Genomic DNA, 26,726 nt, shown 5'->3' with positions numbered 1-26,726 from the left:
CTCAGAACAGGCCTCGCCATGGTCGACCAAAGAAGTTGAGTGCACATGCTCAGCGTCATATCCAGAGGTTGTCTTTTGGAAACAGACGTATGAGTGCTGCCAGCATTGCTGCAGAGGTTGAAGGGGTGGGGGTCAGCCTGTCAGTGCTCAGACCATACGCTGCACACTGCATCAAATTGGTTTGCATGGCTGTCGTCCCAGAAGGAAGCCTCTTCTAAAGATGATGCACAAGAAAGCCTGCAAACAGTTTGCTGAAGACAAGCAGACTAAGGACATGGATTACTGGAACCATCTCCTGTGGTCTGATGAGACCAAGATAAACTTATTTGGTTCAGATGGTGTCAAGCGTGTGTGGTGGCAACCAGGTGAGGAGTACAAAGACAAGTGTGTCTTGCCTACAGTCCAGCATGGTGGTGGGAGTGTCATGGTCTGGGGCTGCATGAGTGCTGCCGGCACTGGGGAGCTACAGATCATTGAGGGAACCATGAATGCCAACATGTACTGTGACATACTGAGGCAGAGCATGATCCCCTCCCTTCAGGGACTGGGCCGCAGGGCAATATTCCAACATAATAACGACCCCAAACCTCCAAGACTACCACTGCCTTGCTAAAGAAGCTGAGGGTAAAGGTGATGGACTGGCCAAGCATGTCTCCAGACCTAAACCCTCTGATGTTATGGGGGGAATCTTAAATGATGGGAGGACCTCACATGTTATGGGGCTCTCTGATGTGATGGGGGGGGGGGGGCTATGCTGTAATGGGGGACCTCTGATGTGATGCTGATCTCTAATGTGATGGGAGGAACTTTGATGTGACGGGGGGGGGGCTCTAAAGTGATGCAAGGACCTCTGATGTAATTGGGGGAGGGGGACTCTGATTTTATGGGAGGCCTCTGATGTGATGGAAGGTCTTTAATGTAATGGGGGACCCCTGAAGTGATGGGAGGACCTCTGATGTGATGAGGGGGGGGGGGCTCTGATGTGATTGGGTGGTCTCTGATACAATAGGGGAGCTCTGATGTTATGGGGGGGGTTCTAATTTGAAGGGGGGACTCTGATGTTATGGGGGGCTCTGATATGATGGGGGGACCTTTGGTATGATGGGGGACCTCCGATGTAATGGGGGACCTCTGATGTTATAAGAGGACCTCTGATGTGATGGAAAGTTGTCTGATGTGATGGGGGGCCTCTGATGTAATGGGGGTGTGTTCTGAGATGATGGGAGGACCTTTGATGTAATGGGGGGTCTCTAATTTAATAGGGGGACCTCTGATACAAAGAGGGGATTTTGATGAGATGGGAGGATCTCTGATGTGATGGGGGGACCTTTGATGTAATGGGGGGCTGTAATTAAATAGGGGACCTCTGATACGATCGGGGGATTTTGATGAGATAGAAGGACCTCTAATGTGATGGGGAGACGGCTGATGTTATGGGGGGGGGATACTGATTTGAAGGTGGGGGGCTCTGATGTGATTGGTGGGCTTTGATATGAAGGCGAGCGGATATGAAGTGGGGGGGGGGGTTCTGTTGTGATGGGGGGGCTCTGATATGAAGGTGTGGGTTCTGTTGTGATGGGGGGCTCTGATATGAAGGCGGGGGGTTCTGTTGTGATGGGGGGCTCTGATATGAAGAGAGGGGGTTCTGTTGTGATGGGGGAGCTCTGATGTGATAGGTGGGCTCTGATATGAAACCGGGGGGGGGGGGTCTGTTGTGATGGGAGGCTCTGATATGAAGGGGGGGTTATGTTGTGATGGGGGAGCTCTGATGTGATAGGTGGGCTCTGATATGAAACCGGGGGGGGGGGGGGGTCTGTTGTGATGGGAGGCTCTGATGTGAAGGTGGGGGGGGGGGCTCTGATATGAAGGCGGGGTGTTCTGTTGTGATGGGAGGCTCTGATGTGAAGGTGGGGGGGGGCTCTGATATGAAGGCGGGGGTTCTGTTGTGATGGCGGGGGTTCTGTTGTGAATGTGGGGGGTTCTGTTGTGATGGGGGCGCTCTGATATGAAGGCGGGGGTTCTGTTGTGAATGTGGGGGTTCTGTTGTGATGGGGGGCTCTGATATGAATGCGGGGGGTTCTGATATGAAGGCGGGGGGTTCTGTTGTGATGGGGGGCTCTGATATGAATGCGGGGGGTTCTGATATGAAGGTGGGGGGTTCTGTTGTGATGGTGGGGCTCTCATGTGAAGGTGGGGGGGCTCTGATATGAAGGCGGGGGGGTTCTGTTGTGATGGGGGGGGGCTCTGATATGAAGGCGGGGGGTTCTGTTGTGATGGGGGGGCTCTGATATGAAGGCGGGGGTTCTGTTGTGATGGGGGGGCTCTGATATGAAGGCGGGGGTTCTGTTGTGATGGGGGGGCTCTAATATAAAGGGGGGTTCTGTTGTGATGGGGGGCTCTAATATAAAGGGGGGGGGTTCTGCTGTGATGGGGGGGAGCTCTGATATAAAGGGGGGATTCTGTTGTGATGGGGGGGCTCTGGTGTGAAGGTGGGAGGAGGCTCTGATATGATGGGGATGAGATTAAAGGATGCTGAAACTTTAACTAGGTTGACAATCTCCATTGTACACAATACAGGACATTTCTTGCTGCTGGGTGGACTCTAATTTTACCATAGAAGAAACTTTGACTCTTCTTTGTATTGAGAACGTTTTTATAGTATTTATGTTTTTATGGGGTGAGTTCCCCTTTAAGAAGCAGGATCAGGCTTTGTTGACAGTGAAAGCTCCTTCCCATCACGTGATCCAATCCAATGACAATACTCTGGCCACGTGGCACACCCTGTCATGTGACATCACAGGACTCCTCAGAACTATACTCCCCATGATGCACCGCGCCCCTCCTCCCATAGACCCTCCCTGAGCTGCCCGCGCACAGCCTGCCGGGATCGGTAGTCCGCCTTACACCTTCCGGGCTGAGCTGTCAGACATGGCGGCGGGGAGGCTGAGTGAGATGCGGGACCCGGGGGCTCTGTTCGAGGCGCACAGTGCGGAGGAGATCCGGGCTCTGGAGAGGAAGGTGAGGGCGGAGATCGAACATAAGAAGGAGGAGCTCCGGCAGATGGTCGGGGAGAGGTACCGCGATCTGATCGAGGCGGCCGACACCATCGGAGAGATGAGGAGAAGCGCAGAGGAAGTGCTGGGGGCGGTCCGGGGCCTGGAGACCTACTGCGGGGGCCTGAGGGCCAAACCGGGGCCCCTACACAGGGAGAGGAGAGGAGTCCAGGTGAGGAGAGGAGAGCTCTGTGTGTGTATAGAGGAGAGGAGAGCTGTGTGTATATAGAGGAGAGCTGTGTGTGTGTATAGAGGAGAGGAGAGCTGTGTGTGTGTATAGAGGAGAGGAGAGCTGTGTGTGTATAGAGGAGAGGAGAGCTGTGTGTGTGTATAGAGGAGAGGAGAGCTGTGTGTGTATAGAGGAGAGGAGAGCTGTGTGTGTGTATAGAGGAGAGGAGAGCTCTGTGTGTATAGAGGAGAGGAGAGCTCTGTGTGTATAGAGGAGAGCTCTGTGTGTGTATAGAGGAGAGGAGAGCTGTGTGTGTGTATAGAGGAGAGGAGAGCTCTGTGTATAGAGGAGAGGAGAGCTGTGTGTATATAGAGGAGAGGAGAGCTCTGTGTGTATATAGAGGAGAGGAGAGCTCTGTGTGTGTATAGAGGAGAGGAGAGCTCTGTGTGTGTATAGAGGAGAGGAGAGCTGTGTGTGTGTATAGAGGAGAGGAGAGCTCTGTGTGTGTATAGAGGAGAGGAGAGCTCTGTGTGTATAGAGGAGAGGAGAGCTGTGTGTGTATAGAGGAGAGGAGAGCTGTGTGTGTATAGAGGAGAGGAGAGCTGTGTGTGTATAGAGGAGAGGAGAGCTGTGTGTATAGAGGAGAGGAGAGCTGTGTGTGTGTATAGAGGAGAGGAGAGCTGTGTGTGTGTATAGAGGAGAGGAGAGCTCTGTGTGTATAGAGGAGAGGAGAGCTGTGTGTGTGTATAGAGGAGAGGAGAGCTCTGTGTGTGTATAGAGGAGAGGAGAGCTGTGTGTGTATAGAGGAGAGGAGAGCTGTGTGTGTGTATAGAGGAGAGGAGAGCTCTGTGTGTGTATAGAGGAGAGGAGAGCTGTGTGTGTGTATAGAGGAGAGGAGAGCTCTGTGTGTGTATAGAGGAGAGGAGAGCTGTGTGTGTATAGAGGAGAGGAGAGCTGTGTGTGTATAGAGGAGAGGAGAGCTCTGTGTGTGTATAGAGGAGAGGAGAGCTCTGTGTGTATAGAGGAGAGGAGAGCTGTGTGTGTGTATAGAGGAGAGGAGAGCTGTGTGTGTGTATAGAGGAGAGGAGAGCTGTGTGTGTGTATAGAGGAGAGGAGAGCTGTGTGTGTGTATAGAGGAGAGGAGAGCTCTGTGTGTATAGAGGAGAGGAGAGCTGTGTGTGTGTATAGAGGAGAGGAGAGCTGTGTGTATAGAGGAGAGGAGAGGAGAGCTGTGTGTGTGTATAGAGGAGAGGAGAGCTCTGTGTGTATAGAGGAGAGGAGAGCTCTGTGTGTATAGAGGAGAGGAGAGCTGTGTGTATAGAGGAGAGGAGAGCTGTGTGTGTGTATAGAGGAGAGGAGAGCTGTGTGTGTATAGAGGAGAGGAGAGCTGTGTGTGTATAGAGGAGAGGAGAGCTCTGTGTGTATAGAGGAGAGGAGAGCTCTGTGTGTATAGAGGAGAGGAGAGCTCTGTGTGTATAGAGGAGAGGAGAGCTCTGTGTATAGAGGAGAGGAGAGCTGTGTGTATAGAGGAGAGGAGAGCTCTGTGTGTGTATAGAGGAGAGGAGAGCTCTGTGTGTATAGAGGAGAGGAGAGCTGTGTGTATAGAGGAGAGGAGAGCTGTGTGTGTATAGAGGAGAGCTCTGTGTATAGAGGAGAGGAGAGCTGTGTGTGTGTATAGAGGAGAGGAGAGCTGTGTGTGTGTGTATAGAGGAGAGGAGAGCTCTGTGTATAGAGGAGAGGAGAGCTGTGTGTGTGTATAGAGGAGAGGAGAGCTGTGTGTGTGTATAGAGGAGAGGAGAGCTGTGTGTGTGTATAGAGGAGAGGAGAGCTCTGTGTGTGTATAGAGGAGAGGAGAGCTGTGTGTGTATAGAGGAGAGGAGAGCTGTGTGTGTGTAGAGAGGAGAGGAGAGGAGAGCTGTGTGTATAGAGGAGAGGAGAGCTGTGTGTATAGAGGAGAGGAGAGCTGTGTGTGTATAGAGGAGAGGAGAGCTGTGTGTGTGTATAGAGGAGAGGAGAGCTGTGTGTGTATAGAGGAGAGGAGAGCTGTGTGTGTGTATAGAGGAGAGGAGAGCTCTGTGTGTATAGAGGAGAGGAGAGCTGTGTGTGTATAGAGGAGAGGAGAGCTGTGTGTGTGTATAGAGGAGAGGAGAGCTGTGTGTGTGTATAGAGGAGAGGAGAGCTCTGTGTGTATAGAGGAGAGGAGAGCTGTGTGTGTGTATAGAGGAGAGGAGAGCTGTGTGTGTATAGAGGAGAGGAGAGCTGTGTGTGTATAGAGGAGAGGAGAGCTCTGTGTGTGTATAGAGGAGAGGAGAGCTGTGTGTGTGTATATAGAGGAGAGGAGAGCTCTGTGTGTATAGAGGAGAGGAGAGCTGTGTGTGTGTATAGAGGAGAGGAGAGCTCTGTGTGTATAGAGGAGAGGAGAGCTGTGTGTGTATAGAGGAGAGGAGAGCTGTGTGTGTGTATAGAGGAGAGGAGAGCTGTGTGTGTGTATAGAGGAGAGGAGAGCTCTGTGTGTATAGAGGAGAGGAGAGCTGTGTGTGTGTATAGAGGAGAGGAGAGCTGTGTGTATAGAGGAGAGGAGAGGAGAGCTGTGTGTGTGTATAGAGGAGAGGAGAGCTCTGTGTGTATAGAGGAGAGGAGAGCTCTGTGTGTATAGAGGAGAGGAGAGCTGTGTGTATAGAGGAGAGGAGAGCTGTGTGTGTGTATAGAGGAGAGGAGAGCTGTGTGTGTGTATAGAGGAGAGGAGAGCTGTGTGTGTATAGAGGAGAGGAGAGCTGTGTGTGTATAGAGGAGAGGAGAGCTGTGTGTGTATAGAGGAGAGGAGAGCTCTGTGTGTATAGAGGAGAGGAGAGCTCTGTGTGTATAGAGGAGAGGAGAGCTCTGTGTATAGAGGAGAGGAGAGCTGTGTGTATAGAGGAGAGGAGAGCTCTGTGTGTGTATAGAGGAGAGGAGAGCTCTGTGTGTATAGAGGAGAGGAGAGCTGTGTGTATAGAGGAGAGGAGAGCTGTGTGTGTATAGAGGAGAGCTCTGTGTATAGAGGAGAGGAGAGCTGTGTGTGTGTATAGAGGAGAGGAGAGCTGTGTGTGTGTGTATAGAGGAGAGGAGAGCTGTGTGTGTGTATAGAGGAGAGGAGAGCTGTGTGTGTGTATAGAGGAGAGGAGAGCTGTGTGTGTGTATAGAGGAGAGGAGAGCTCTGTGTGTGTATAGAGGAGAGGAGAGCTGTGTGTGTATAGAGGAGAGGAGAGCTGTGTGTGTGTAGAGAGGAGAGGAGAGCTGTGTGTATAGAGGAGAGGAGAGCTGTGTGTATAGAGGAGAGGAGAGCTGTGTGTGTATAGAGGAGAGCTGTGTGTGTGTATAGAGGAGAGGAGAGCTGTGTGTGTATAGAGGAGAGGAGAGCTGTGTGTGTATAGAGGAGAGGAGAGCTGTGTGTGTATAGAGGAGAGGAGAGCTGTGTGTGTATAGAGGAGAGGAGAGCTGTGTGTGTATAGAGGAGAGGAGAGCTGTGTGTGTATAGAGGAGAGGAGAGCTGTGTGTGTGTATAGAGGAGAGGAGAGCTGTGTGTGTATAGAGGAGAGGAGAGCTGTGTGTGTATAGAGGAGAGGAGAGCTGTGTGTGTATAGAGGAGAGGAGAGCTGTGTGTGTATAGAGGAGAGGAGAGCTCTGTGTGTGTATAGAGGAGAGGAGAGCTCTGTGTATAGAGGAGAGGAGAGCTGTGTGTGTGTATAGAGGAGAGGAGAGCTGTGTGTGTATAGAGGAGAGGAGAGCTCTGTGTGTGTATAGAGGAGAGGAGAGCTGTGTGTGTAGAGGAGAGGAGAGCTGTGTGTGTATAGAGGAGAGGAGAGCTGTGTGTGTGTATAGAGGAGAGGAGAGCTCTGTGTGTATAGAGGAGAGGAGAGCTCTGTGTGTATAGAGGAGAGGAGAGCTCTGTGTGTATAGAGGAGAGGAGAGCTGTGTGTATAGAGGAGAGGAGAGCTGTGTGTATAGAGGAGAGGAGAGCTGTGTGTATAGAGGAGAGGAGAGCTGTGTGTGTGTATAGAGGAGAGGAGAGCTCTGTGTGTATAGAGGAGAGGAGAGCTCTGTGTGTATAGAGGAGAGGAGAGCTGTGTGTATAGAGGAGAGGAGAGCTGTGTGTGTGTATAGAGGAGAGGAGAGCTGTGTGTATAGAGGAGAGGAGAGCTGTGTGTGTATAGAGGAGAGGAGAGCTGTGTGTGTATAGAGGAGAGGAGAGCTGTGTGTGTGTATAGAGGAGAGGAGAGCTGTGTGTGTGTATAGAGGAGAGGAGAGCTGTGTGTGTATAGAGGAGAGGAGAGCTCTGTGTATAGAGGAGAGGAGAGCTGTGTGTGTGTATAGAGGAGAGGAGAGCTGTGTGTGTGTATAGAGGAGAGGAGAGCTGTGTGTGTGTATAGAGGAGAGGAGAGCTGTGTGTGTATAGAGGAGAGGAGAGCTGTGTGTGTAGAGAGGAGAGGAGAGCTGTGTGTATAGAGGAGAGGAGAGCTGTGTGTATAGAGGAGAGGAGAGCTGTGTGTGTGTATAGAGGAGAGGAGAGCTGTGTGTGTGTATAGAGGAGAGGAGAGCTGTGTGTGTGTATAGAGGAGAGGAGAGCTGTGTGTGTATAGAGGAGAGGAGAGCTGTGTGTGTAGAGAGGAGAGGAGAGCTGTGTGTGTAGAGAGGAGAGGAGAGCTGTGTGTATAGAGGAGAGGAGAGCTGTGTGTGTAGAGAGGAGAGGAGAGCTGTGTGTGTAGAGAGGAGAGGAGAGCTGTGTGTGTATAGAGGAGAGGAGAGCTGTGTGTGTATAGAGGAGAGGAGAGCTGTGTGTGTATAGAGGAGAGGAGAGCTGTGTGTGTATAGAGGAGAGGAGAGCTCTGTGTATAGAGGAGAGGAGAGCTCTGTGTATAGAGGAGAGGAGAGCTGTGTGTGTGTATAGAGGAGAGGAGAGCTGTGTGTGTGTATAGAGGAGAGGAGAGCTGTGTGTATAGAGGAGAGGAGAGCTGTGTGTGTGTATAGAGGAGAGGAGAGCTGTGTGTGTATAGAGGAGAGGAGAGCTGTGTGTGTATAGAGGAGAGGAGAGCTGTGTGTGTATAGAGGAGAGGAGAGCTCTGTGTATAGAGGAGAGGAGAGCTCTGTGTGTGTATAGAGGAGAGGAGAGCTGTGTGTGTATAGAGGAGAGGAGAGCTCTGTGTGTGTATAGAGGAGAGGAGAGCTCTGTGTGTGTATAGAGGAGAGGAGAGCTGTGTGTGTATAGAGGAGAGGAGAGCTCTGTGTGTGTATAGAGGAGAGGAGAGCTGTGTGTGTATAGAGGAGAGGAGAGCTGTGTGTGTATAGAGGAGAGGAGAGCTCTGTGTGTGTATAGAGGAGAGGAGAGCTCTGTGTGTGTATAGAGGAGAGGAGAGCTGTGTGTGTATAGAGGAGAGGAGAGCTGTGTGTATAGAGGAGAGGAGAGCTCTGTGTGTATAGAGGAGAGGAGAGCTCTGTGTGTATAGAGGAGAGGAGAGGTCTGTGTGTGTATAGAGGAGAGGAGAGCTCTGTGTGTGTATAGAGGAGAGGAGAGCTCTGTGTGTGTATAGAGGAGAGGAGAGCTCTGTGTGTGTATAGAGGAGAGGAGAGCTGTGTGTGTGTATAGAGGAGAGGAGAGCTCTGTGTGTATAGAGGAGAGCTCTGTGTGTGTGTATAGAGGAGAGGAGAGCTGTGTGTGTGTATAGAGGAGAGGAGAGCTGTGTGTGTGTATAGAGGAGAGGAGAGCTGTGTGTGTGTATAGAGGAGAGGAGAGCTCTGTGTGTGTATAGAGGAGAGGAGAGCTCTGTGTGTATAGAGGAGAGGAGAGCTGTGTGTGTGTATAGAGGAGAGGAGAGCTGTGTGTGTATAGAGGAGAGGAGAGCTGTGTGTGTATAGAGGAGAGGAGAGCTGTGTGTGTATAGAGGAGAGGAGAGCTCTGTGTGTATAGAGGAGAGGAGAGCTGTGTGTGTATAGAGGAGAGGAGAGCTGTGTGTGTATAGAGGAGAGGAGAGCTGTGTGTGTATAGAGGAGAGGAGAGCTGTGTGTGTATAGAGGAGAGGAGAGCTGTGTGTGTAGAGAGGAGAGGAGAGCTGTGTGTGTAGAGAGGAGAGGAGAGCTGTGTGTGTAGAGAGGAGAGGAGAGCTGTGTGTGTAGAGAGGAGAGGAGAGCTGTGTGTGTAGAGAGGAGAGGAGAGCTGTGTGTGTATAGAGGAGAGGAGAGCTGTGTGTGTGTATAGAGGAGAGGAGAGCTCTGTGTGTGTATAGAGGAGAGGAGAGCGCTGTGTGTGTGTGTATAGAGGAGAGGAGAGCTCTGTGTATAGAGGAGAGGAGAGCTCTGTGTGTGTATAGAGGAGAGGAGAGCGCTGTGTGTGTGTATAGAGGAGAGGAGAGCTCTTTGTGTATAGAGGAGAGGAGAGCTGTGTGTGTATAGAGGAGAGCTCTGTGTGTATAGAGGAGAGCTCTGTGTGTATAGAGGAGAGGAGAGCTGTGTTTGTGTATAGAGGAGAGGAGAGCTGTGTGTGTATAGAGGAGAGGAGAGCTCTGTGTATAGAGGAGAGGAGAGCTCTGTGTGTGTATAGAGGAGAGGAGAGCTGTGTGTGTATAGAGGAGAGGAGAGCTGTGTGTATAGAGGAGAGGAGAGCTGTGTGTGTGTATAGAGGAGAGGAGAGCTGTGTGTGTGTATAGAGGAGAGGAGAGCTCTGTGTGTATAGAGGAGAGGAGAGGAGAGCTCTGTGTGTGTGTATAGAGGAGAGGAGAGCTGTGTGTGTGTATAGAGGAGAGGAGAGCTGTGTGTGTGTATAGAGGAGAGGAGAGCTCTGTGTGTGTATAGAGGAGAGGAGAGCTCTGTGTGTGTATAGAGGAGAGGAGAGCTCTGTGTGTGTATAGAGGAGAGGAGAGCTCTGTGTGTAGAGAGGAGAGCTCTGTGTGTAGAGAGGAGAGGAGAGCTCTGTGTGTGTATAGAGGAGAGGAGAGCTGTGTGTGTATAGAGGAGAGGAGAGCTCTGTGTGTAGAGAGGAGAGCTCTGTGTGTAGAGAGGAGAGCTCTGTGTGTAGAGAGGAGAGGAGAGCTGTGTGTGTGTATAGAGGAGAGGAGAGCTGTGTGTGTGTATAGAGGAGAGGAAAGCTGTGTGTGTGTATAGAGGAGAGGAGAGCTGTGTGTGTATAGAGGAGAGGAGAGCTCTGTGTGTGTATAGAGGAGAGGAGAGCTCTGTGTGTGTATAGAGGAGAGGAGAGCTCTGTGTGTGTATAGAGGAGAGGAGAGCTCTGTGTGTAGAGAGGAGAGGAGAGCTCTGTGTGTAGAGAGGAGAGGAGAGCTGTGTGTGTAGAGAGGAGAGGAGAGCTGTGTGTGTGTATAGAGGAGAGGAGAGCTGTGTGTATAGAGGAGAGGAGAGCTCTGTGTGTAGAGAGGAGAGGAGAGCTCTGTGTGTGTATAGAGGAGAGGAGAGCTCTGTGTGTGTATAGAGGAGAGGAGAGCGGTGTGTTTGTGTATAGAGGAGAGGAGAGCTCTGTGTGTAGAGAGGAGAGAAGAGCTCTGTGTGTGTATAGAGGAGAGGAGAGCTCTGTGTGTGTATAGAGGAGAGGAGAGCTCTGTGTGTGTATAGAGGAGAGGAGAGCTGTGTGTATAGAGGAGAGGAGAGCTGTGTGTGTGTATATCGGAGAGGAGAGCTGTGTGTGTGTATAGAGGAGAGGAGAGCTCTGTGTGTATAGAGGAGAGGAGAGCTGTGTGTGTGTATAGAGGACAGGAGAGCTGTGTGTGTGTATAGAGGAGAGGAGAGCTGTGTGTGTGTATAGAGGAGAGGAGAGCTGTGTGTGTATAGAGGAGAGGAGAGCTCTGTGTGTGTGTAGAGGAGAGGAGAGCTGTGTGTGTATAGAGGAGAGGAGAGCTCTGTGTATAGAGGAGAGGAGAGCTGTGTGTGTGTATAGAGGAGAGGAGAGCTCTGTGTGTATAGAGGAGAGGAGAGCTGTGTGTGTGTATAGAGGAGAGGAGAGCTCTGTGTGTATAGAGGAGAGGAGAGCTGTGTGTGTATAGAGGAGAGGAGAGCTGTGTGTGTGTATAGAGGAGAGGAGAGCTCTGTGTGTGTATAGAGGAGAGGAGAGCTGTGTGTGTGTATAGAGGAGAGGAGAGCTCTGTGTGTGTATAGAGGAGAGGAGAGCTGTGTGTGTATAGAGGAGAGGAGAGCTGTGTGTGTATAGAGGAGAGGAGAGCTCTGTGTGTGTATAGAGGAGAGGAAAGCTCTGTGTGTAGAGAGGAGAGGAGAGCTGTGTGTGTAGAGAGGAGAGGAGAGCTCTGTGTGTAGAGAGGAGAGCTCTGTGTGTAGAGAGGAGAGCTGTGTGTGTATAGAGGAGAGGAGAGCTGTGTGTGTGTATAGAGGAGAGGAGAGCTGTGTGTGTGTATAGAGGAGAGGAGAGCTGTGTGTGTGTATAGAGGAGAGGAGAGCTCTGTGTGTGTATAGAGGAGAGGAGAGCTCTGTGTGTGTATAGAGGAGAGGAGAGCTCTGTGTGTGTATAGAGGAGAGGAGAGCTGTGTGTGTATAGAGGAGAGGAGAGCTCTGTGTGTGTATAGAGGAGAGGAGAGCTCTGTGTGTAGAGAGGAGAGGAGAGCTCTGTGTGTGTATAGAGGAGAGGAGAGCTCTGTGTGTAGAGAGGAGAGGAGAGCTCTGTGTGTAGAGAGGAGAGGAGAGCTCTGTGTGTAGAGAGGAGAGGAGAGCTGTGTGTGTAGAGAGGAGAGGAGAGCTGTGTGTGTAGAGAGGAGAGGAGAGCTGTGTGTGTGTATAGAGGAGAGGAGAGCTGTGTGTAGAGAGGAGAGCTCTGTGTGTGTATAGAGGAGAGGAGAGCGGTGTGTTTGTGTATAGAGGAGAGGAGAGCTCTGTGTGTAGAGAGGAGAGGAGAGCTCTGTGTGTGTATAGAGGAGAGGAGAGCTGTGTGTATAGAGGAGAGGAGAGCTCTGTGTTTGTGTATAGAGGAGAGGAGAGCTGTGTGTGTGTATAGAGGAGAGGAGAGCTCTGTGTGTAGAGAGGAGAGGAGAGCTCTGTGTGTGGAGAGGAGAGCTCTGTGTGTGTATAGAGGAGAGGAGAGCTCTGTGTGTGTATAGAGGAGAGGAGAGCTGTGTGTGTGTATAGAGGAGAGGAGAGCTGTGTGTGTAGAGAGGAGAGGAGAGCTCTTTGTGTAGAGAGGAGAGGAGAGCTCTTTGTGTAGAGAGGAGAGGAGAGCTCTTTGTGTAGAGAGGAGAGGAGAGCTGTGTGTGTAGAGAGGAGAGGAGAGCTGTGTGTATAGCGGAGAGGAGAGGAGAGGAGTTTTCTCACTCTGCCCCCCTCTTGCAGTCCCAGGAGAGATTCTATTGGATGTCGGCTCAGATTAAGCTGCTGCTGGAGATCCCGGAGAAGATTTGGAGCTCTATGGAGGCCTCTCAGTATTTGCACGCCACTCAGCTCTACCTGCTGTGCTGCCACCTGCACTCCCTCCTCCAGCTGGACTCCTCCACCTCCCGCTACAGCCCGGTCCTGGCACGCTTCCCCATCCTCATCCGCCAGGTCGCTGCAGCCGGCAACTTCCGGTAAGCACCAACCTCTTCTCACAGCAATGCTGTAAAATCCTGCAGTTGGGGGTCCATTGCTTCTAATTGGCACTGCTGGGGTCATGTGGAGATGATTGGACTCCTCTGGGGACATTTTTTATTGGTCCAAATAATTGTCACAATTTTACCCATCTTATATTTTCTTTCTTTAGAATGTTTTCTTGGTTTTAGTTGAGAATTATTCTTGGGTCATGCTGCTGGTTTAACCACTTCCTGCCCGCCCACGGCGGAGCGGTGCATTTATTGTTCTGGGACCTTGTCATATGACGGCGCACCAGAACTGCCTCTCTCGCGCGCCCCAGGGGGCGCGCAGAGCGGCGATCGTGGCCGCGCCGTGTTGCTAGGACACAGCGTGACCCCGATCTCGGTAAAGAGTCAATGACATGACTCTTTACCCATGTGATCGGCTGTGTCCAATCACAGCCGGTCACATGTAAATGAGGAAGTGCCGTTATCCGGTGTTCCGTGAGAATTACCTACCCGTGAGAAAAACCTACCCCTCGTCACTTCCGGTTCACGGCACTGTATGGAATGCAGCCGTTACATTAAAACAGCGGGGCTGCAATACGAATCATCTCCGCTCGTGTGCCTGTCACTTCCCTGCTCTCGGCAAGTAAATATAAAAGCGGCGGCGGGTGTATGTAAACATAAATCACGGAGACGCCAGCCGCTTTTATATTTACTTGCCGAGAGCAGGGAAGTGACAGCCACAGGAGCGGAGATGATTCGTATTGCAACCCCGCTGTTTTATTTAACCGCCGCGTGGGTAGGTTTTTTCAACGGTACACCGTGCTATTTCCATACTAGTGCGCATGCGCACTAGTCTGCTCCTCTGTCGTCCCTTTAGGTATCCGGCCCTGTGAGCATGCGCACTGCTGCGCTGCTCAGCTGTTCCTGGCCGGAAGTGACGAGGGGTAGGTAATTCTCACGGGGTAGGTAATTCTCACGCTACACCGGCTCTCCTCGCCTCACACTGTCAGAGTGTGAGGCGAGGAGAGCCGATCAGCGGCTCCTCCTCATAGGGGAGACAAAGATGTAATCAGGGCACTAATCATCAGTGCCAATCAGTGCCCACCATCATTGCCCAAAATCATTGCCCAAAATCAGTGCCTGCTAATCCAGGCACTGACTAGCATTACTATGGGCACTGATTGTGGGCACTGATGGTGCCACCCATCAGTGCCCATCAGTACTGCCTGTCAGTGCCCATCAGTGCCGCCTTTCAGTGTCCATCAGTACTGCCTGTCAGTGCCCATCAGTGCCGACTTTCAGTGCCACCTTTCAGTGTCCATCATTACCGCCCTACAGTGCCTATCAGTGCCGCCTTTCAGTGCCCATCAGTGCCGACTTTCAGTGCCACCTATTGGTGCCCATCAGTGCAGCATATTAGTACCTCCTAATCAGTGCCACCTCATCAGCGCACATCAGTGAAGGAGAAAAATTATTTATTTTTAAAATTTACTCACAGAAAATAAGAAAAAAATAAGAAAGCACTATGGGCACTGATTGTGAGCACTGATGGTGCCACCCGTCAGTTCCGCCTTTCACTGCCCATCAGTGCCACCTTTCAGTGCCTCCTGTTAGTACCACCTATTGGTGCCCATCAGTGCGGCATATTAGTACCTCCTAATCAGTGTCACCTCATCCGTGCCCATCAGTGCAGCCTATCAGTGCCCATCAGCGCACATCAATGAAGGAGAAAAATGATTTATTTTTAAAATTGTCTCACAGAAAATAAGAAACTTTTTTTTTTTTTTTTTTTTCAAAATTTTCTGTCGTTTTCTTTTCTTTTTTTTTTTTTTGTAAGAAATAAAAAAAAAACCACCGGTGATTAAATCCCACCAAAAGAAAGCTCTATTTGTGTGAAAAAAATGATAAAAATTTCATATGGGTACAGTGTAGCATGACCGCGCAATTGTCATTCAAAGCGTGACAGCGCTGAAAATATGCCTGGGCAAGAAGGGGGTGAAAGTGCCCAGTAGACAAGGGGTTAAAGAGACCCTGTCCCCTTTCCCATCCAGTGTAAAGCCCACTCCCCTTACTGATAGTCATCCCTATAGCGATACCCTGCGACTCCTTCCTTTCTGATTTTGCTGCAGAGTGCCCGCTGCTTCTGGGTATATTACAGTAGGTGATCACCTCCCATGATGCAATGCTCTGGCCTGGCCAGAGATGATCTTCGTTTATTCAGCTCTTTATTGGCATTCCTCTTTTCTCCAGCTCCACCATCCTGCAGGAAAGCAAGGCTCTTCTGAAATGTCCGTCGGCGTCCGACCAAGCCGTCACCGAGGCCCTGTGTTCCATCATGCTGCTGGAGGACAGCTCCCCCCGACAAGCCCTGGCCGATTTTCTGCTGGCGAGAAAGGCCGGGATCCAGCAGCTGCTCAACCAACCTCATCACGGTGAGTCTGGGCTCCCTTGTCGTAGAATTGGAAAAGGATCGCAGTGTGCCCTGGCTGAGCCGAACTTCACACCGAGGGCCAATTCACACTATGGGCAGTGGCCGCAGTGTAAAATGACACCAAACAGTTGTATGTGTATTTTATATATACACTGCTCAAGAAAATTTAAGGAACACTTTCTAATCAGAGTATAGCATTAAAATCAGTTAAACTCCTGGGATATTGATCTGGTCAGTTAAGTAGCAGAGGGGGTTGTTAATCAGTTTCAGATGCTTTGGTGTTAACCACTTCCTGACCACCCGCCGCCTTTTTACTGCAGCAGGGTGGCTCTGCACCGACGTAGACCTATGTCCGGCGCGCGGGAAGGTAGGGGGCGAGCGCGCGCCGCCAGCGGCCGCACAATCCTGCCCCCACTCAGCAGCAGGAAGCGGATGCATGGGTCAGGCGGCTCCGATTTATGCATGACACCTGCGATCGCTCCCCGCTGAGAGAGATCGGTCAGCTGTTGTAACCTATAAACTGTACAACTCAGTTGAAAAACAAAACTGAAATTTTTTAGGGGTGGGGAGTAAAACTAAAAAACTAAAATAATATGGTGGCACACCTTCTTATAACTGGGGATGTAGCTGTGTTCAGATTTGGGCAATCCCATTCAAACTCATATTAACCACTTAAGCCCCGGAAGATTTTACCCCCTTCCTGACCAGGGGGTATTTTGCGATTCGGCACTGCGTGATTTTAACGGACAATTGTGCGGTCGTGCGACGCTGTACCTAAACAAATTTGGCGTCTTTTTTTTCCCACAAACAGAGCTTTCTTTTGGTGGTATTTGATCACCTGTGCGATTTTTTTTTTTTTTTTTTTTTTTTTTTTTTTTTTTTTTTTTTTTTTTTTTTTTTTTTTTTGATCATGCGCTATAAACAAAAAAAGAGCGTCAATTTTGCAAAAACAACAATATTTTTCACTTTTTCTTATATAAAAATTCCCCCCAAAAAAAATGTAAAAATCAAATTTTTTTTAACATTTTCGGCCAATTTGTTTTATGCTACATATGTTTGATAAAAAAAATTGCAAAAAGCGTATTTTGATTGGTTTGCGCAAAAGTTATCGCGTTTACTAACAAAGGGAAAGATTTCTGTCATTTTTGTTGTTTTTTTAAGCTAAGTATATTAGCTTGGTTCTGTTACTTGTGATTTATCATCAATTGCTCTGGTAATACAAAGTTGCAGAATTGGAATTAACCCTTTGTGTCTTCTTCTCTGGTTTCAGGCTCCAGTATAAAGTCTCAGGTGTGTTCTCTGGTGGAGCTGCTGGCGAATACGCTGTACCAGGCTCACGCCCTCTTCTACACCACGCCGGATGATGTGCCGCCCAACGCTTCTCTGCATTGCGGGCTCTTATTCTCTATGTTAGAGACGGTCACCGCTCAGCAGGGAGGAGGTAAAGTTCCATCTTTCTTATATGTGACATAGAGGGCCTTGGGTCTTAGCCCCGCCCACTCCTGTGTATTTTAGGCACGGTGCGTTATATAAATGTCCTGCATGCTGCATCTTTAATGCTTTTTCATCAAAAGGCATGTTCTGTACAGTCCAGTGATGATACGCCCCCAAAATGCAATGCACTCAAAAAAAAAAACTGCAAAGATGTGAACTGGCCCTTAGTGCCGGTTCACATTGTGCGATGCGGGAACGCTGCGAATATACAGCCTGTTCCTGCATCACATCCGCACCCCCTGGCAGTTCACACTGCCATATGCGATACGCTGGGGGTGTCAATTACAAGTTAACGACACCCCAGAGATCAGATCGCATATGGCAGTGCTATCTGCAAGTTCGCACAGAATCGGATCGCACTAGTGGGAACCACCATGTGATACGATTCTGTTGCAGACCAAAAAAAGGGTCATGTGCGAGTTAGGTGCGATTGCAGTGCGAATTCAGTCATACAAACTGTATGGCTGAATTTGCACCGCACAGAGATCGCATGTAATTGTAGGAGCAGTGCGCTCTGAATTACATGCGATCTCTGTGATCGCAGAAATGTGAACCGGCACTTAAAGTGATTGTAAAGTCTCCTCCTTTTTTTTTTTTTTTAATAACAAACATGTTCTACTTGCCTGCTCTGTAATGGTTTTGCACAGATTGGCCTCTTCTCGGGTCCCCTGCCAGCACTCCTGCCCCCTCCTTATCTGTCGAGTGCCCCCACAGCAAGCAGTTTGCTGAGCCGTAGCTCTGTGTGTCCATTCAGATACAGAGCTGTGGTTCGGCCCGGCCCCCTCTCTGTCCTGATTGGCTAACCGATTTTGATTGACAGAAGCGGCAGCCAATGTTGCCACTGCTGTGTCTCAGCCAACCAGGGGGGAGAGTCCTGGACAGCCAAGGCACTCCTGCACATCGCTGTAGGAAGATGGGGCTCAGGTAAGTATTAGGGGGGCTGCTGCACACAGAAGGTTTTTAAAAAAACAAAACCTGCCTTTTACAATCACTTTAAAGCAGATCTTCTTTTTTTTTTTCGGTCTGATCCCACAATCCTGCAATTCCGGCTCCTGTGTCAGTGAGCAGCTGCTGCAGGGGAGAGGAGAATACAACGGCTGGGCCATGGGGGCCTATGGGTGACATTACGACTCTCAGAATCCAGAGACGTTGTTGAGCGCTGCCGGTCATAGCCTTCTCCTCATACCCATCCTGTCCAAACGGTATGAAAAAAGGTGTGAGTACCTATTTTATTACACTCCAGGCCGGTCATGTAATCCCCCATTTCCAGCGTAGTGAGCGCCCACAAAGGCTGGGCCATGGGAGCCTATGGTCGACATCACAGCTCCCAGAACCAAGAGACATTGTTGTGCACTGCCGGTCATGGCCACCTTCTCTTCTGGGACTGTTCTTTCCCCCTTCTCGTCATACCTATCCTGCCCAAACTGTATAAAAAGGTGTGTGTACTTACCTATTTTATTTCACTCCGGTGCGGTCATGTGATCCCGCAGCTCCGGCTCAGGGAGCGCCCACAACAGCTGGGCTATGGGTGACTCGCAGAACCCAGAAAAGTTGTTGAGCGCTCTTTAAGCTGAAACTGCAGGATCACGTGACTGGACCCGAGTGGAAAAAAAATAGCCATTGGGCATAATAGGTAGGAGGATAGGGGGGAGGGAACACTCCCAGAGGAGAAGGCAGCTGTGACCGGCAACTAATGACAACGTCTCTGGGTTCTGGGAGTTGGGATGTTACCCATACGGTCCGTCGGCCCAGCGATTGTCCTGCTCCCTCCTCTCCCCTGCAGCAGCTGCTCACTGACAAAGGGGAGCCGGGGCTGCAGGTTTATATGGCCAGACCAGAGTGGATTAAAAATGGGTAAGTACACAGATCTTTTTTCTATACAGACTAGGCAGGATAGGTAGGAGGAAGGGGGATGGGATATTTTTAAGAATAGCTTTATTAGGCTTTTCATCCACTTTAATGTTCCGTGATAAAACCTGCAGTCTTTCTTAAAATGGTAAAACTGGTGGTGGTCAGAGCCACCCTTTATGGATATTGCTCTTTGTGTCCATCATGTCTTTGTACTTTGTTGTCCCCAGCTCAGTGACAGAGTTGTGTAATTTGTGTTCCTATTGTTTTCAGGGAAAGGAATTAAAGTTTTAAGAGAGGAGATGAAATCCGTCAGCTGGTCCAAGCACCTTCCGCAGTCCGTCATGGATTTCCAGCCCACCCTGCGGACGTTGGCTCATCCCATCAACCAGGACTACCTGAGGGAGACTCTGCAGCAATGGATCCACATGTGAGATCCCAAGCAAAGCTCAATTCCTGTTTTATCTGAGGAAATAACTGAGCTTCTGGTTTCATTATCATGGGGCAACAAGCTAGTGCAAGTGGTGTTCGCCACATTAACCGCTTAAGGTCCACCTTATAGCAGTTTTCATTATTTTTATATATACGTGATCCAAAGAAAATAAGCTTGTGGTATTTGGGAAGTTTATCAAATGATTCTTCAGAATTTCACCAGGTCACCAGGTGAAATCCTGTGGTGAGATGGGATGATACAGTGTAATCCGTTAGGATCACAGCTTTGTATCATGTCATTTGGTGTATTTACATTTTTGAAATTGCCACAGGCTACACCCCCCTACGTCGCAACGCTCGCAGGGAAGGGAACCGCAAGACAGGTGCCGGCATTAGCCGAGCACATGGCGGGAGGACGGCGGGGGATCGCAGGGGAAGGTGAGTTTTAAAATGTAAAACAGATTTCCGTGCAAAACAGTGTACCGCTTTTAGCGCAGAAATCTGGACTTAAACATACCGCCAGGGAGGTTAAGGGTCTGTCAGTGCCAGTTTCTATTTCAGTGGAATGTAGAAAATGGCGCAGGTTCTGCAACTATTTAAAAAAAGAAATCAAGAGATTGTGGCAGTTTTTAATATAGAAAACTACTACAGAGCTCCACCAGGTCAGACTCTGCTTACAGAATGTGAGCTGTCAGCAGACAACTCACATTCCTTGTCTGCTTGTGCAGTGATTACACTACATGACCAGAGCCTGCACATCCCTCCTCTCCTCCCTCCCGATATCAGCTGAATGGTGGGTGGGAAGTGCAGAGGGAATGGAACATGTAGCTTCCAGATTCACTGTTCTGAATCTGCCACAGATTAGTCCTAGTCAACAAAGGAGCCCCTTTTGCTAATTAGGAGCAGAATCTGCTCCATAATTCCAGCTTGGTGGAGTTGGTGCCGGTTCACACTACCGCGGCATGACTTCGGGGGCGACCTGTGAAGTCGCGTGCACCGCGACTTCGGTGCGACTTGCACGGACTTCATATAATGAATGTCTATGCAAGTGGCTCCGATGTCGCCCTGAAGTAGTACAGGAACTATTTTCTAAGTTTTAATATTTTATTAGGTTTTGGTGACTGTTAGATTCTGTACATAATAATATCTACTTTTTACTTCAAAAACAAATCTAATAGGACACATCAGAATGTTAAAAACAAATAAGTGGGATTTAGCATGTTTTCACCTGTTTGACAAAGTTGGCTAATGTGTAAAACACATCACTGGTTTGGGACTTAAATTTAAACTAGTGAACAAATACAATCAAAAGCAAGAAAATAATCATTTGGTCTCTTCCTCCAATAAAGTTGCACAACAGCAGAAAAGCAGAGAATGTTTTTATACTGCTGTGTGACGTTTCATTACAAGTTTGTAAGCATTTATATTGAAGTCTGTTTGGATGGAAACAGATCTAGCAGCCAAAGTAAAAATGATACATTATCGGTAAACAGGACCAGGCTGGGCATAGCCCTGGCCGAATGGAAGGCGATTACGAGCATATGGATTAGGCCCACTTGGAGGGGGAGTTACAGTACTACCAGGTGAAGAGGTAAATCCTGGCCTAGGCTGATAGCTACCTGGCTGGCTGGGTGCCATTCCAGGCTGGGAAGCAGGGGGGACATTGTAGTTAGCAGGCTGAGAAGCTTGTGTAGTGTAAGTCTGTGGCGGGTAGGAGCCAGCAGGGTACTGCTGAGGAGCTTGTGATGGCAGTTGTTGTGCCTGGCCTTGAAAGTTGGGTGCAGGAGCTTGGGCTGCTTGTTGACTGTAACTAGGAAACTGCTGTGGTGCCTGTGGTGTTGTTTGCTGACTGTAGCCAGGATACTGCATTCCATACTGCTGCTGGGGCTGAGCTGCAGCCTGCGGCTGACCTTGAGCTGTTGGATATCCAGGCTGTTGAGGATACTGCTGATAAATTTGGCCTGGCTGCTGAGATCCTGGGTAAGGCTGTTGAGGCTGAACTCCTGGTGGATGAGCGGAGGAAGAGGAAGCAATACTATCCGGAGTGCTGGACCGTTCTTCTACTGGAGCACTGGGAGGTCCAGTAACCTGGTCCTCAGTCAGTCCGAAAGCTGACATGACATTTTTGTTGATCTCATCTGGATTCTTCAGAGGATCAAACGCAGACATGCTAGCAGCCATGACTTGTGTGGACGGCTTAACTGAGGAGTCAGGAGCAGCAGGCTTCTCTTCTCGACCATCCACAGTTTCTGCATCTGGTAGACTGGTTGGAATTCCAGGTTCTGCAGGCGGTTCTAAACAATCTAGTAGACGGTTGACTTTGTTACGCAGTTCTATCAATTCTCTACGTAAATGCTTTACTTGACTGGACTCGAGTGGCCGTGGCTGTCCGTTAACAAATAATGTAAGCTTCAGTATTCGACTGCACTGTATGGCAAATGATAAATCAGAGCTATCAAAGATAGTGATAAGATCTCCATCTTCATCTTTATACTTGATGGTTACTTCATCATTGGTAGAGAGTTTTCCCCTAAATACTCTCTGCATCATCAGGACCAGCTCATCATAGGTGATATCTTCATTGTGGATTGGAATCCTGCGAATGTCTTCTCCAAGCTGAGCCTTAATAATCAGCTTGCCACTTAGGTCAAGTTGGCCATTCATGATGTAGTCTGTGGTGATTTAAGCAGCTGTACCAGCCGCTCTCTATCTGCTGACAGAACAGACACCCCCGACGGCGGCTCACAAGAGGACAATGACAGGGCGACACCTCCACAGCCCGTGCTCCTCCGTCCGCTCCAGGAACTATTTTCTAAGTCGGAGCGACTTGAGTCGCTCCTATTAGAACGGTTCCCGTAGCACTGCATGGACCGCGACTTGTCAGGCTGACCAGTCGCCTGATAAGTCGCGGTAGTGTGAATGGGCACTAAGAGTGGTGCAGGCTTTCTGCTTACGCCACTCCTTGTTAACCACTTACACATCGCAAGATTTGCCCCCCCCCCCCCCCTTCATTACTAGATAATTTTTTGCTTTTTGGCACTGCATTACTTTAAACTGGCGATTGTGTGGTCATGCAACCCTGTACCCAAATTAAATCTATATCCTTTTTTTTCCCTACAAATAGAGCTTTCTTTTGGTGGTATTTGATCATCACTGCATTTAACATATTTTTTGTGCTATAAATGAAAAATCCCTAAAATTGTGAAAAAAAAAAAACCCAATATTTTTTTTACTTTCTGCTATAAAACCTATCCAATAACAAAAAATCGAATTTCTTTATAAATTTTGGTCAATATGTGTTTTGCTACATATTTTTGGTAAAAAAAAATCCCAATAATCGTATATTGATTGGTTTACGTTTATTTATTTTTTATACTAGTAATGGTGGCAATCAGTGACTTATAGCAGGACTGCGATATTACAGCTGGCAATCAGACACCAACTGACACTTTTTGGGAACCAGTGACACTAATACAGTCATCAGTGCTAAAAATATGCACTGTCCCTGTACTAATGACACTGGCTGGGAAGGGGTTAACATCAGGGGCGATGAAAGGATTAAATGTGTGCCTAACAGTGTTTGGTGTATTTACTGTGAGGTGCTTTTATTAAGGGATGTGCCGGTTTTTAGTCCCTGCTTTTCAGGTAAACAAAAGCTGGGACATCCCCGCTTGACAGGACAGAGCTCTATCCTGTCTTTCTCCTCCCTGATTAGTGGGTGTCGGTGGTCATCCATTGGCCGGAACCTGCAGATCGTCTCGTGCTGTGTCTAATCACAGCTCGGCTGGCGCGCATGAGCGCCCCCCTACCCGGAAGTGCTGGATCACGTACTAGGTATGTGATTTGGCACAGGAGGGCTGCTCTGTCGCCATTCTGATATATAAGGCGGGTGGCAAGCAGTTAATTCCCCCTCTGTGTTCACACCCAGCCATGGGTCAGACCTGTTATGAAACAAATCAATGGACTGGATCCTTCTGAAGAGAATATATGTCTGGCTTTTATGATCATTCAATGGCTTCAATACTTGCTTTCCTGGAACGTCTGTAGATGAGGAACCCCAATGTCGCTGACTTGCATGCTTGTTCTGAGTCAGTAACTAGCAAAATTGCAGCCCCCTCCCCATTTTTCTATTACATTGCATTGCCTTTAAAACATACAATAACCAAGCGTTTGGGCATTCATTTTTTTTTTTTTTCGTTAATTGGCTAGAATATAATTTTTTTTTCTGGCTGTTTAAAATGCAGGGGCTGCAGATAAACAGGTACAACTTCTGCAGGAGGATTTGTTTCATCTCTGTGTATCACCAGAGGCCAGTCACTTCACACCGTATATGTAAAGGTTTACAATCACTTTAAGGGGTGAATGTGGCATAGAAGGACCCTGAAATTCTCTTTTTTTTTTTTTTTTTTTTTTTTCCCCCCTAGGTGCAACGAGGATATAAAGTCAGGTATCTCAGCTCTGCTGGTCTATGTGACAAGTCTGAAGGGCCTGGCGGGTATCAGAGATGCCGTTTGGGAACTGCTGACCAGCGAATCCATGAGCCAGAATTGGGACATCGTCTGCCAGCGTCTGCTGGATCGCCCGTTCCGCTTCTGGGAGGATCTGATGCAGCGGCTCTTCCTGGATAGATTGCAGGTTGGTGACATCTCTCCTCATTATACAGCCAAATTCTGCACAATGCCATTGATTGCAAAAATTCCAAAAAGCACAGAGACTGCTGCTGGGTGCCGCCATCTTAGTTGTGATGTCAGCAGCCCCAGCAGACTCAGTGCTGTCATTGAAATTTACACTCTAGCAGCCATTTCTCTTTCGTTCATTGACGGACACAGCTCCTGATTCTTCTTAACCATTGGGTTATACTGCCCCCTACAGGAGTAGGGCACTAGGCAGGTAAAAGCCTATGGGCAGTCCCAGGGGTTATACACCCACTCTAAGCTATAGGCCACAGGTGTCAAACACAAGGCCCGCGGGCCGAATCCGGCCCTCCAGGCCATTTTATGTGACCCTCACACCTCTCCTGTAGCTGCAGGAGAGCTCCAGTCCTCCTCCAGACCTTATACTTTCTGCTTTCCAGCAATGCCTTCAGCTTCTTCCCAGCAGCACCCCAAGGTAAGAGAGGTGTACTGTGATGTAAGGGAGGGTGGGGGACTCAACTTCTGATGGTGGAGAGGCTCTTGACGTCTTATGTAAGGGTAGGAGATGCTCTTGACATCTAGTCTTACAGATACAACCGGCCCTTTTGAGGGCAGTCATAATGCTGATGCGGCCTGCGATTAAATTGAGTTTGACACCTCTGCTATAGGCACTCAGTATTGTTTTATTTCAGGTGAGCTCCAGTTGTTTATGGTTGAGCTCCATGTTACCTGGTTGGCTATCATTAGCCTTGGGAATTTTTTTATTCTGCTGTTTCCCACCCCTCATGTTTGACACTGCTTTGGGATGTCCCAATGGTTAAGAAGAATCAGGAGCTGTGTCCGTCAATGAACATCAGAGAAATGGATTTTACAAAGTCAAAAATCCCATTTTTTTTAAACCAGGGTTCCTCCAGAGGTTGTTAGGGGTTCCTTGAGCTGTGGTTGATTGCCCCCTTTAATTATGCCCAAGTAGTTCCAGGGCCAACACCACTTATCCCAGTCAGAGGCATGACATCAAGGATCTTGATCTTGACCTCTTGACTCATGGACTTAGTCCAGCCCCCGCCATGCCCCTGTCCAATGAGAGGGCCCCTTGTAATGGACAAGGGGATGGCAGGGTTTCATGGCACAGGTCAAAAGTCAAGTAGCAGTAGAAAGTGAATCCAGGATCGAAGGTTTTCTGGTTCATAGAGGAAATTATGAGTCCTTTTTGTACAGCAGGACCAAGTGTGTCTGAACCTGACCTGAATGTAATATTTTTTTAAAATGTTCCTTTTTTCCTTTTTTTTTTTTTTTAACATATATTTTATCCAAGTATTGCAGTACTACTGGGGGGGAGGGTCAAGCATTCTTTTAACCTTTTTACGCTATGATTGCTTGTACCGTAATGATCACTGTAAAAACAATCATTTTAACCGTCCTGAATGGCTTTCATTCATGACTCATTGTTTACTGTTGTGATTGACTGCAGCTATCACATGGTACAGGGTCACTGTGATTGGCCCTGTACCATGTGATCATTGTAACCGATAACCGAGATCACAAGAGTAAGCAATTAGTCGTGAATGAAGCCCATTCACTACTACTGTAGTGTTACTTGTTAGCATGTGATCACTGTGATTGGTCACAGAAATCACATGGTACCTGGGCCAATCGCAGCGGCCTGGTATCGAGCACTGTGATCTGCAGCATCCATTGGATACAGATTGCACCCGCGTGAGAGGGCGTCCTGGAACTGGAGAGCACCTGGCCAGGCTGTGTGTGTGTGTGTGTGTGTATATATATATATATATATATATATATATATATATATATATATATATATATATATATATATGTGTGTGTATATATGTATATATATATATTGCCAGGCAAGGAGGGGTTAAAAATCAGAATCTCCAGAAAGTGGCTGGGCATTGGCTGCCCACCAAATCTATGACTGGCAAGCTGCTATACACTACATTTTTGTTGCTTGGTTTGGATGCACAAGTAAAGCCTTAGTTGGGCTGACAGGTTCACTTTAAACCGTTTTTCACTGAAAGGGATATTAAGATATTTTACTTTTTGTCCTTAATTAGACTTTAATCAAAGAAGGCCTGGAATCCATCTCTAATGACTCCATACAGCTGCTCCAGTCTTCTCTGCAGGAGCTTGAAGTGAATACAGACTCCATGAAACACGTCCAGTGTGAGGGTAACATCTGCTCCTTCTTGTGGTCCGAGAACCAGAACGACCTTCTACCCGATGCAGCCTGGGTCAACGTGGCAAGCCGCAGCGCCCACTGCCGGAGCGGCTTGTCTCTGAAGGCCCAGGCCGTCACTCCATGCATCCTCACCTTCTGCCAAGCTTTGGACTCCAAACTCAAGGTCAAGCTGGAGGACCTTTTCTCCTACCTGCCGCAAGAGGCATCCGACCAGCAGAGTAAACCTGCAATCACTGGACTGAAACTCTCAGCCTTCGATCGTTATGGAGATGCCAACACCGTGCAAGAGATGCTGAGCCAGCATTGCTTAGCTTGTATGCAGCACATACAGGACTCCATCAAAGCGCAACTACAGGCCCCAGCTGAGAGGGGAGCGGTCAATCAGAGCAACGCCCTGTTCAGCTCTAAACTCTCCACTGTGCTTTTCCTGGCCAGGCTGTGCCAGTCGCTGGGTGAACTGTGCCCGCACCTGAAGCAGTGCATTCTGGGAAAATCTGGTAGCCTGGACATTAGCATAAGGGAGCCCAGGTCTGCAAAGAGGACGAGCAAGGGCAAAGTGGCCGACAAACCTCCCATTCTCTGCAAGTGGCAAGAACTGAAGAACAAGCTCATCCAGCAGTCCCTGGATGCCTATTCCATCTGGAGCTCAGCTGTGGTTCAGGTATGTCTGTCTCATACATTGTCCCCATCCATGACTTTCACACTAACCCCATACAGTGAGCTTCCCCGTAACCTCAGCAGTATACCCCCCCCCCCCCCCCCCCCATAAACCTCACTGACCAACTCTGTTGTTCTGATAATTAACCCTTCTTGTAACTTCAAAACCCTGACCCTCCATGTTACCCGCACCCTGACCCTCCATGTTACCCGCACCCTGACCCTCCATGTTACCCGCACCCTGACCCTTCATGTTACCCGCACCCTGA

General features: G+C 49.0%; 2 protein-coding genes across 3 annotated transcripts in view; one reads left to right on the top strand and one right to left on the bottom strand.

Annotated features, from left to right (window-relative positions):
- The first annotated feature begins 2,885 nt into the window (after positions 1-2,885).
- Positions 2,886-26,726, top strand: part of COG1 (component of oligomeric golgi complex 1) — a 44,143-nt gene continuing 20,302 nt past the window's right edge. For both annotated transcript variants that reach the window (XM_082272036.1, XM_082272037.1), the window contains exons 1-7: positions 2,886-3,225; positions 12,535-12,767; positions 15,009-15,190; positions 16,460-16,630; positions 18,805-18,961; positions 23,388-23,598; positions 25,676-26,461. In XM_082272036.1, the coding sequence (XP_082128162.1) occupies positions 2,929-3,225; positions 12,535-12,767; positions 15,009-15,190; positions 16,460-16,630; positions 18,805-18,961; positions 23,388-23,598; positions 25,676-26,461 (2,037 nt within the window). In that variant the 5' untranslated portion in view covers positions 2,886-2,928. The remainder of the gene's footprint in view (positions 3,226-12,534; positions 12,768-15,008; positions 15,191-16,459; positions 16,631-18,804; positions 18,962-23,387; positions 23,599-25,675; positions 26,462-26,726) is intronic.
- Positions 20,099-21,756, bottom strand: LOC309566755 (protein TFG-like). The gene has a single exon (XM_082272038.1). It carries the CDS (start codon positions 21,625-21,627, stop codon positions 20,443-20,445), a length of 1,185 nt encoding a protein of 394 aa, XP_082128164.1. The 5' UTR covers positions 21,628-21,756; the 3' UTR covers positions 20,099-20,442.

Source organism: Pelophylax lessonae (assembly GCF_965119305.1).
Source record: "Pelophylax lessonae genome assembly, chromosome: 11".
Taxonomy (NCBI): Eukaryota; Metazoa; Chordata; class Amphibia; order Anura; family Ranidae; genus Pelophylax; species Pelophylax lessonae.
The sequence above is the reverse complement of the archived record's forward strand: the minus strand, read 5'-3'. Positions and strand labels throughout refer to the sequence as shown.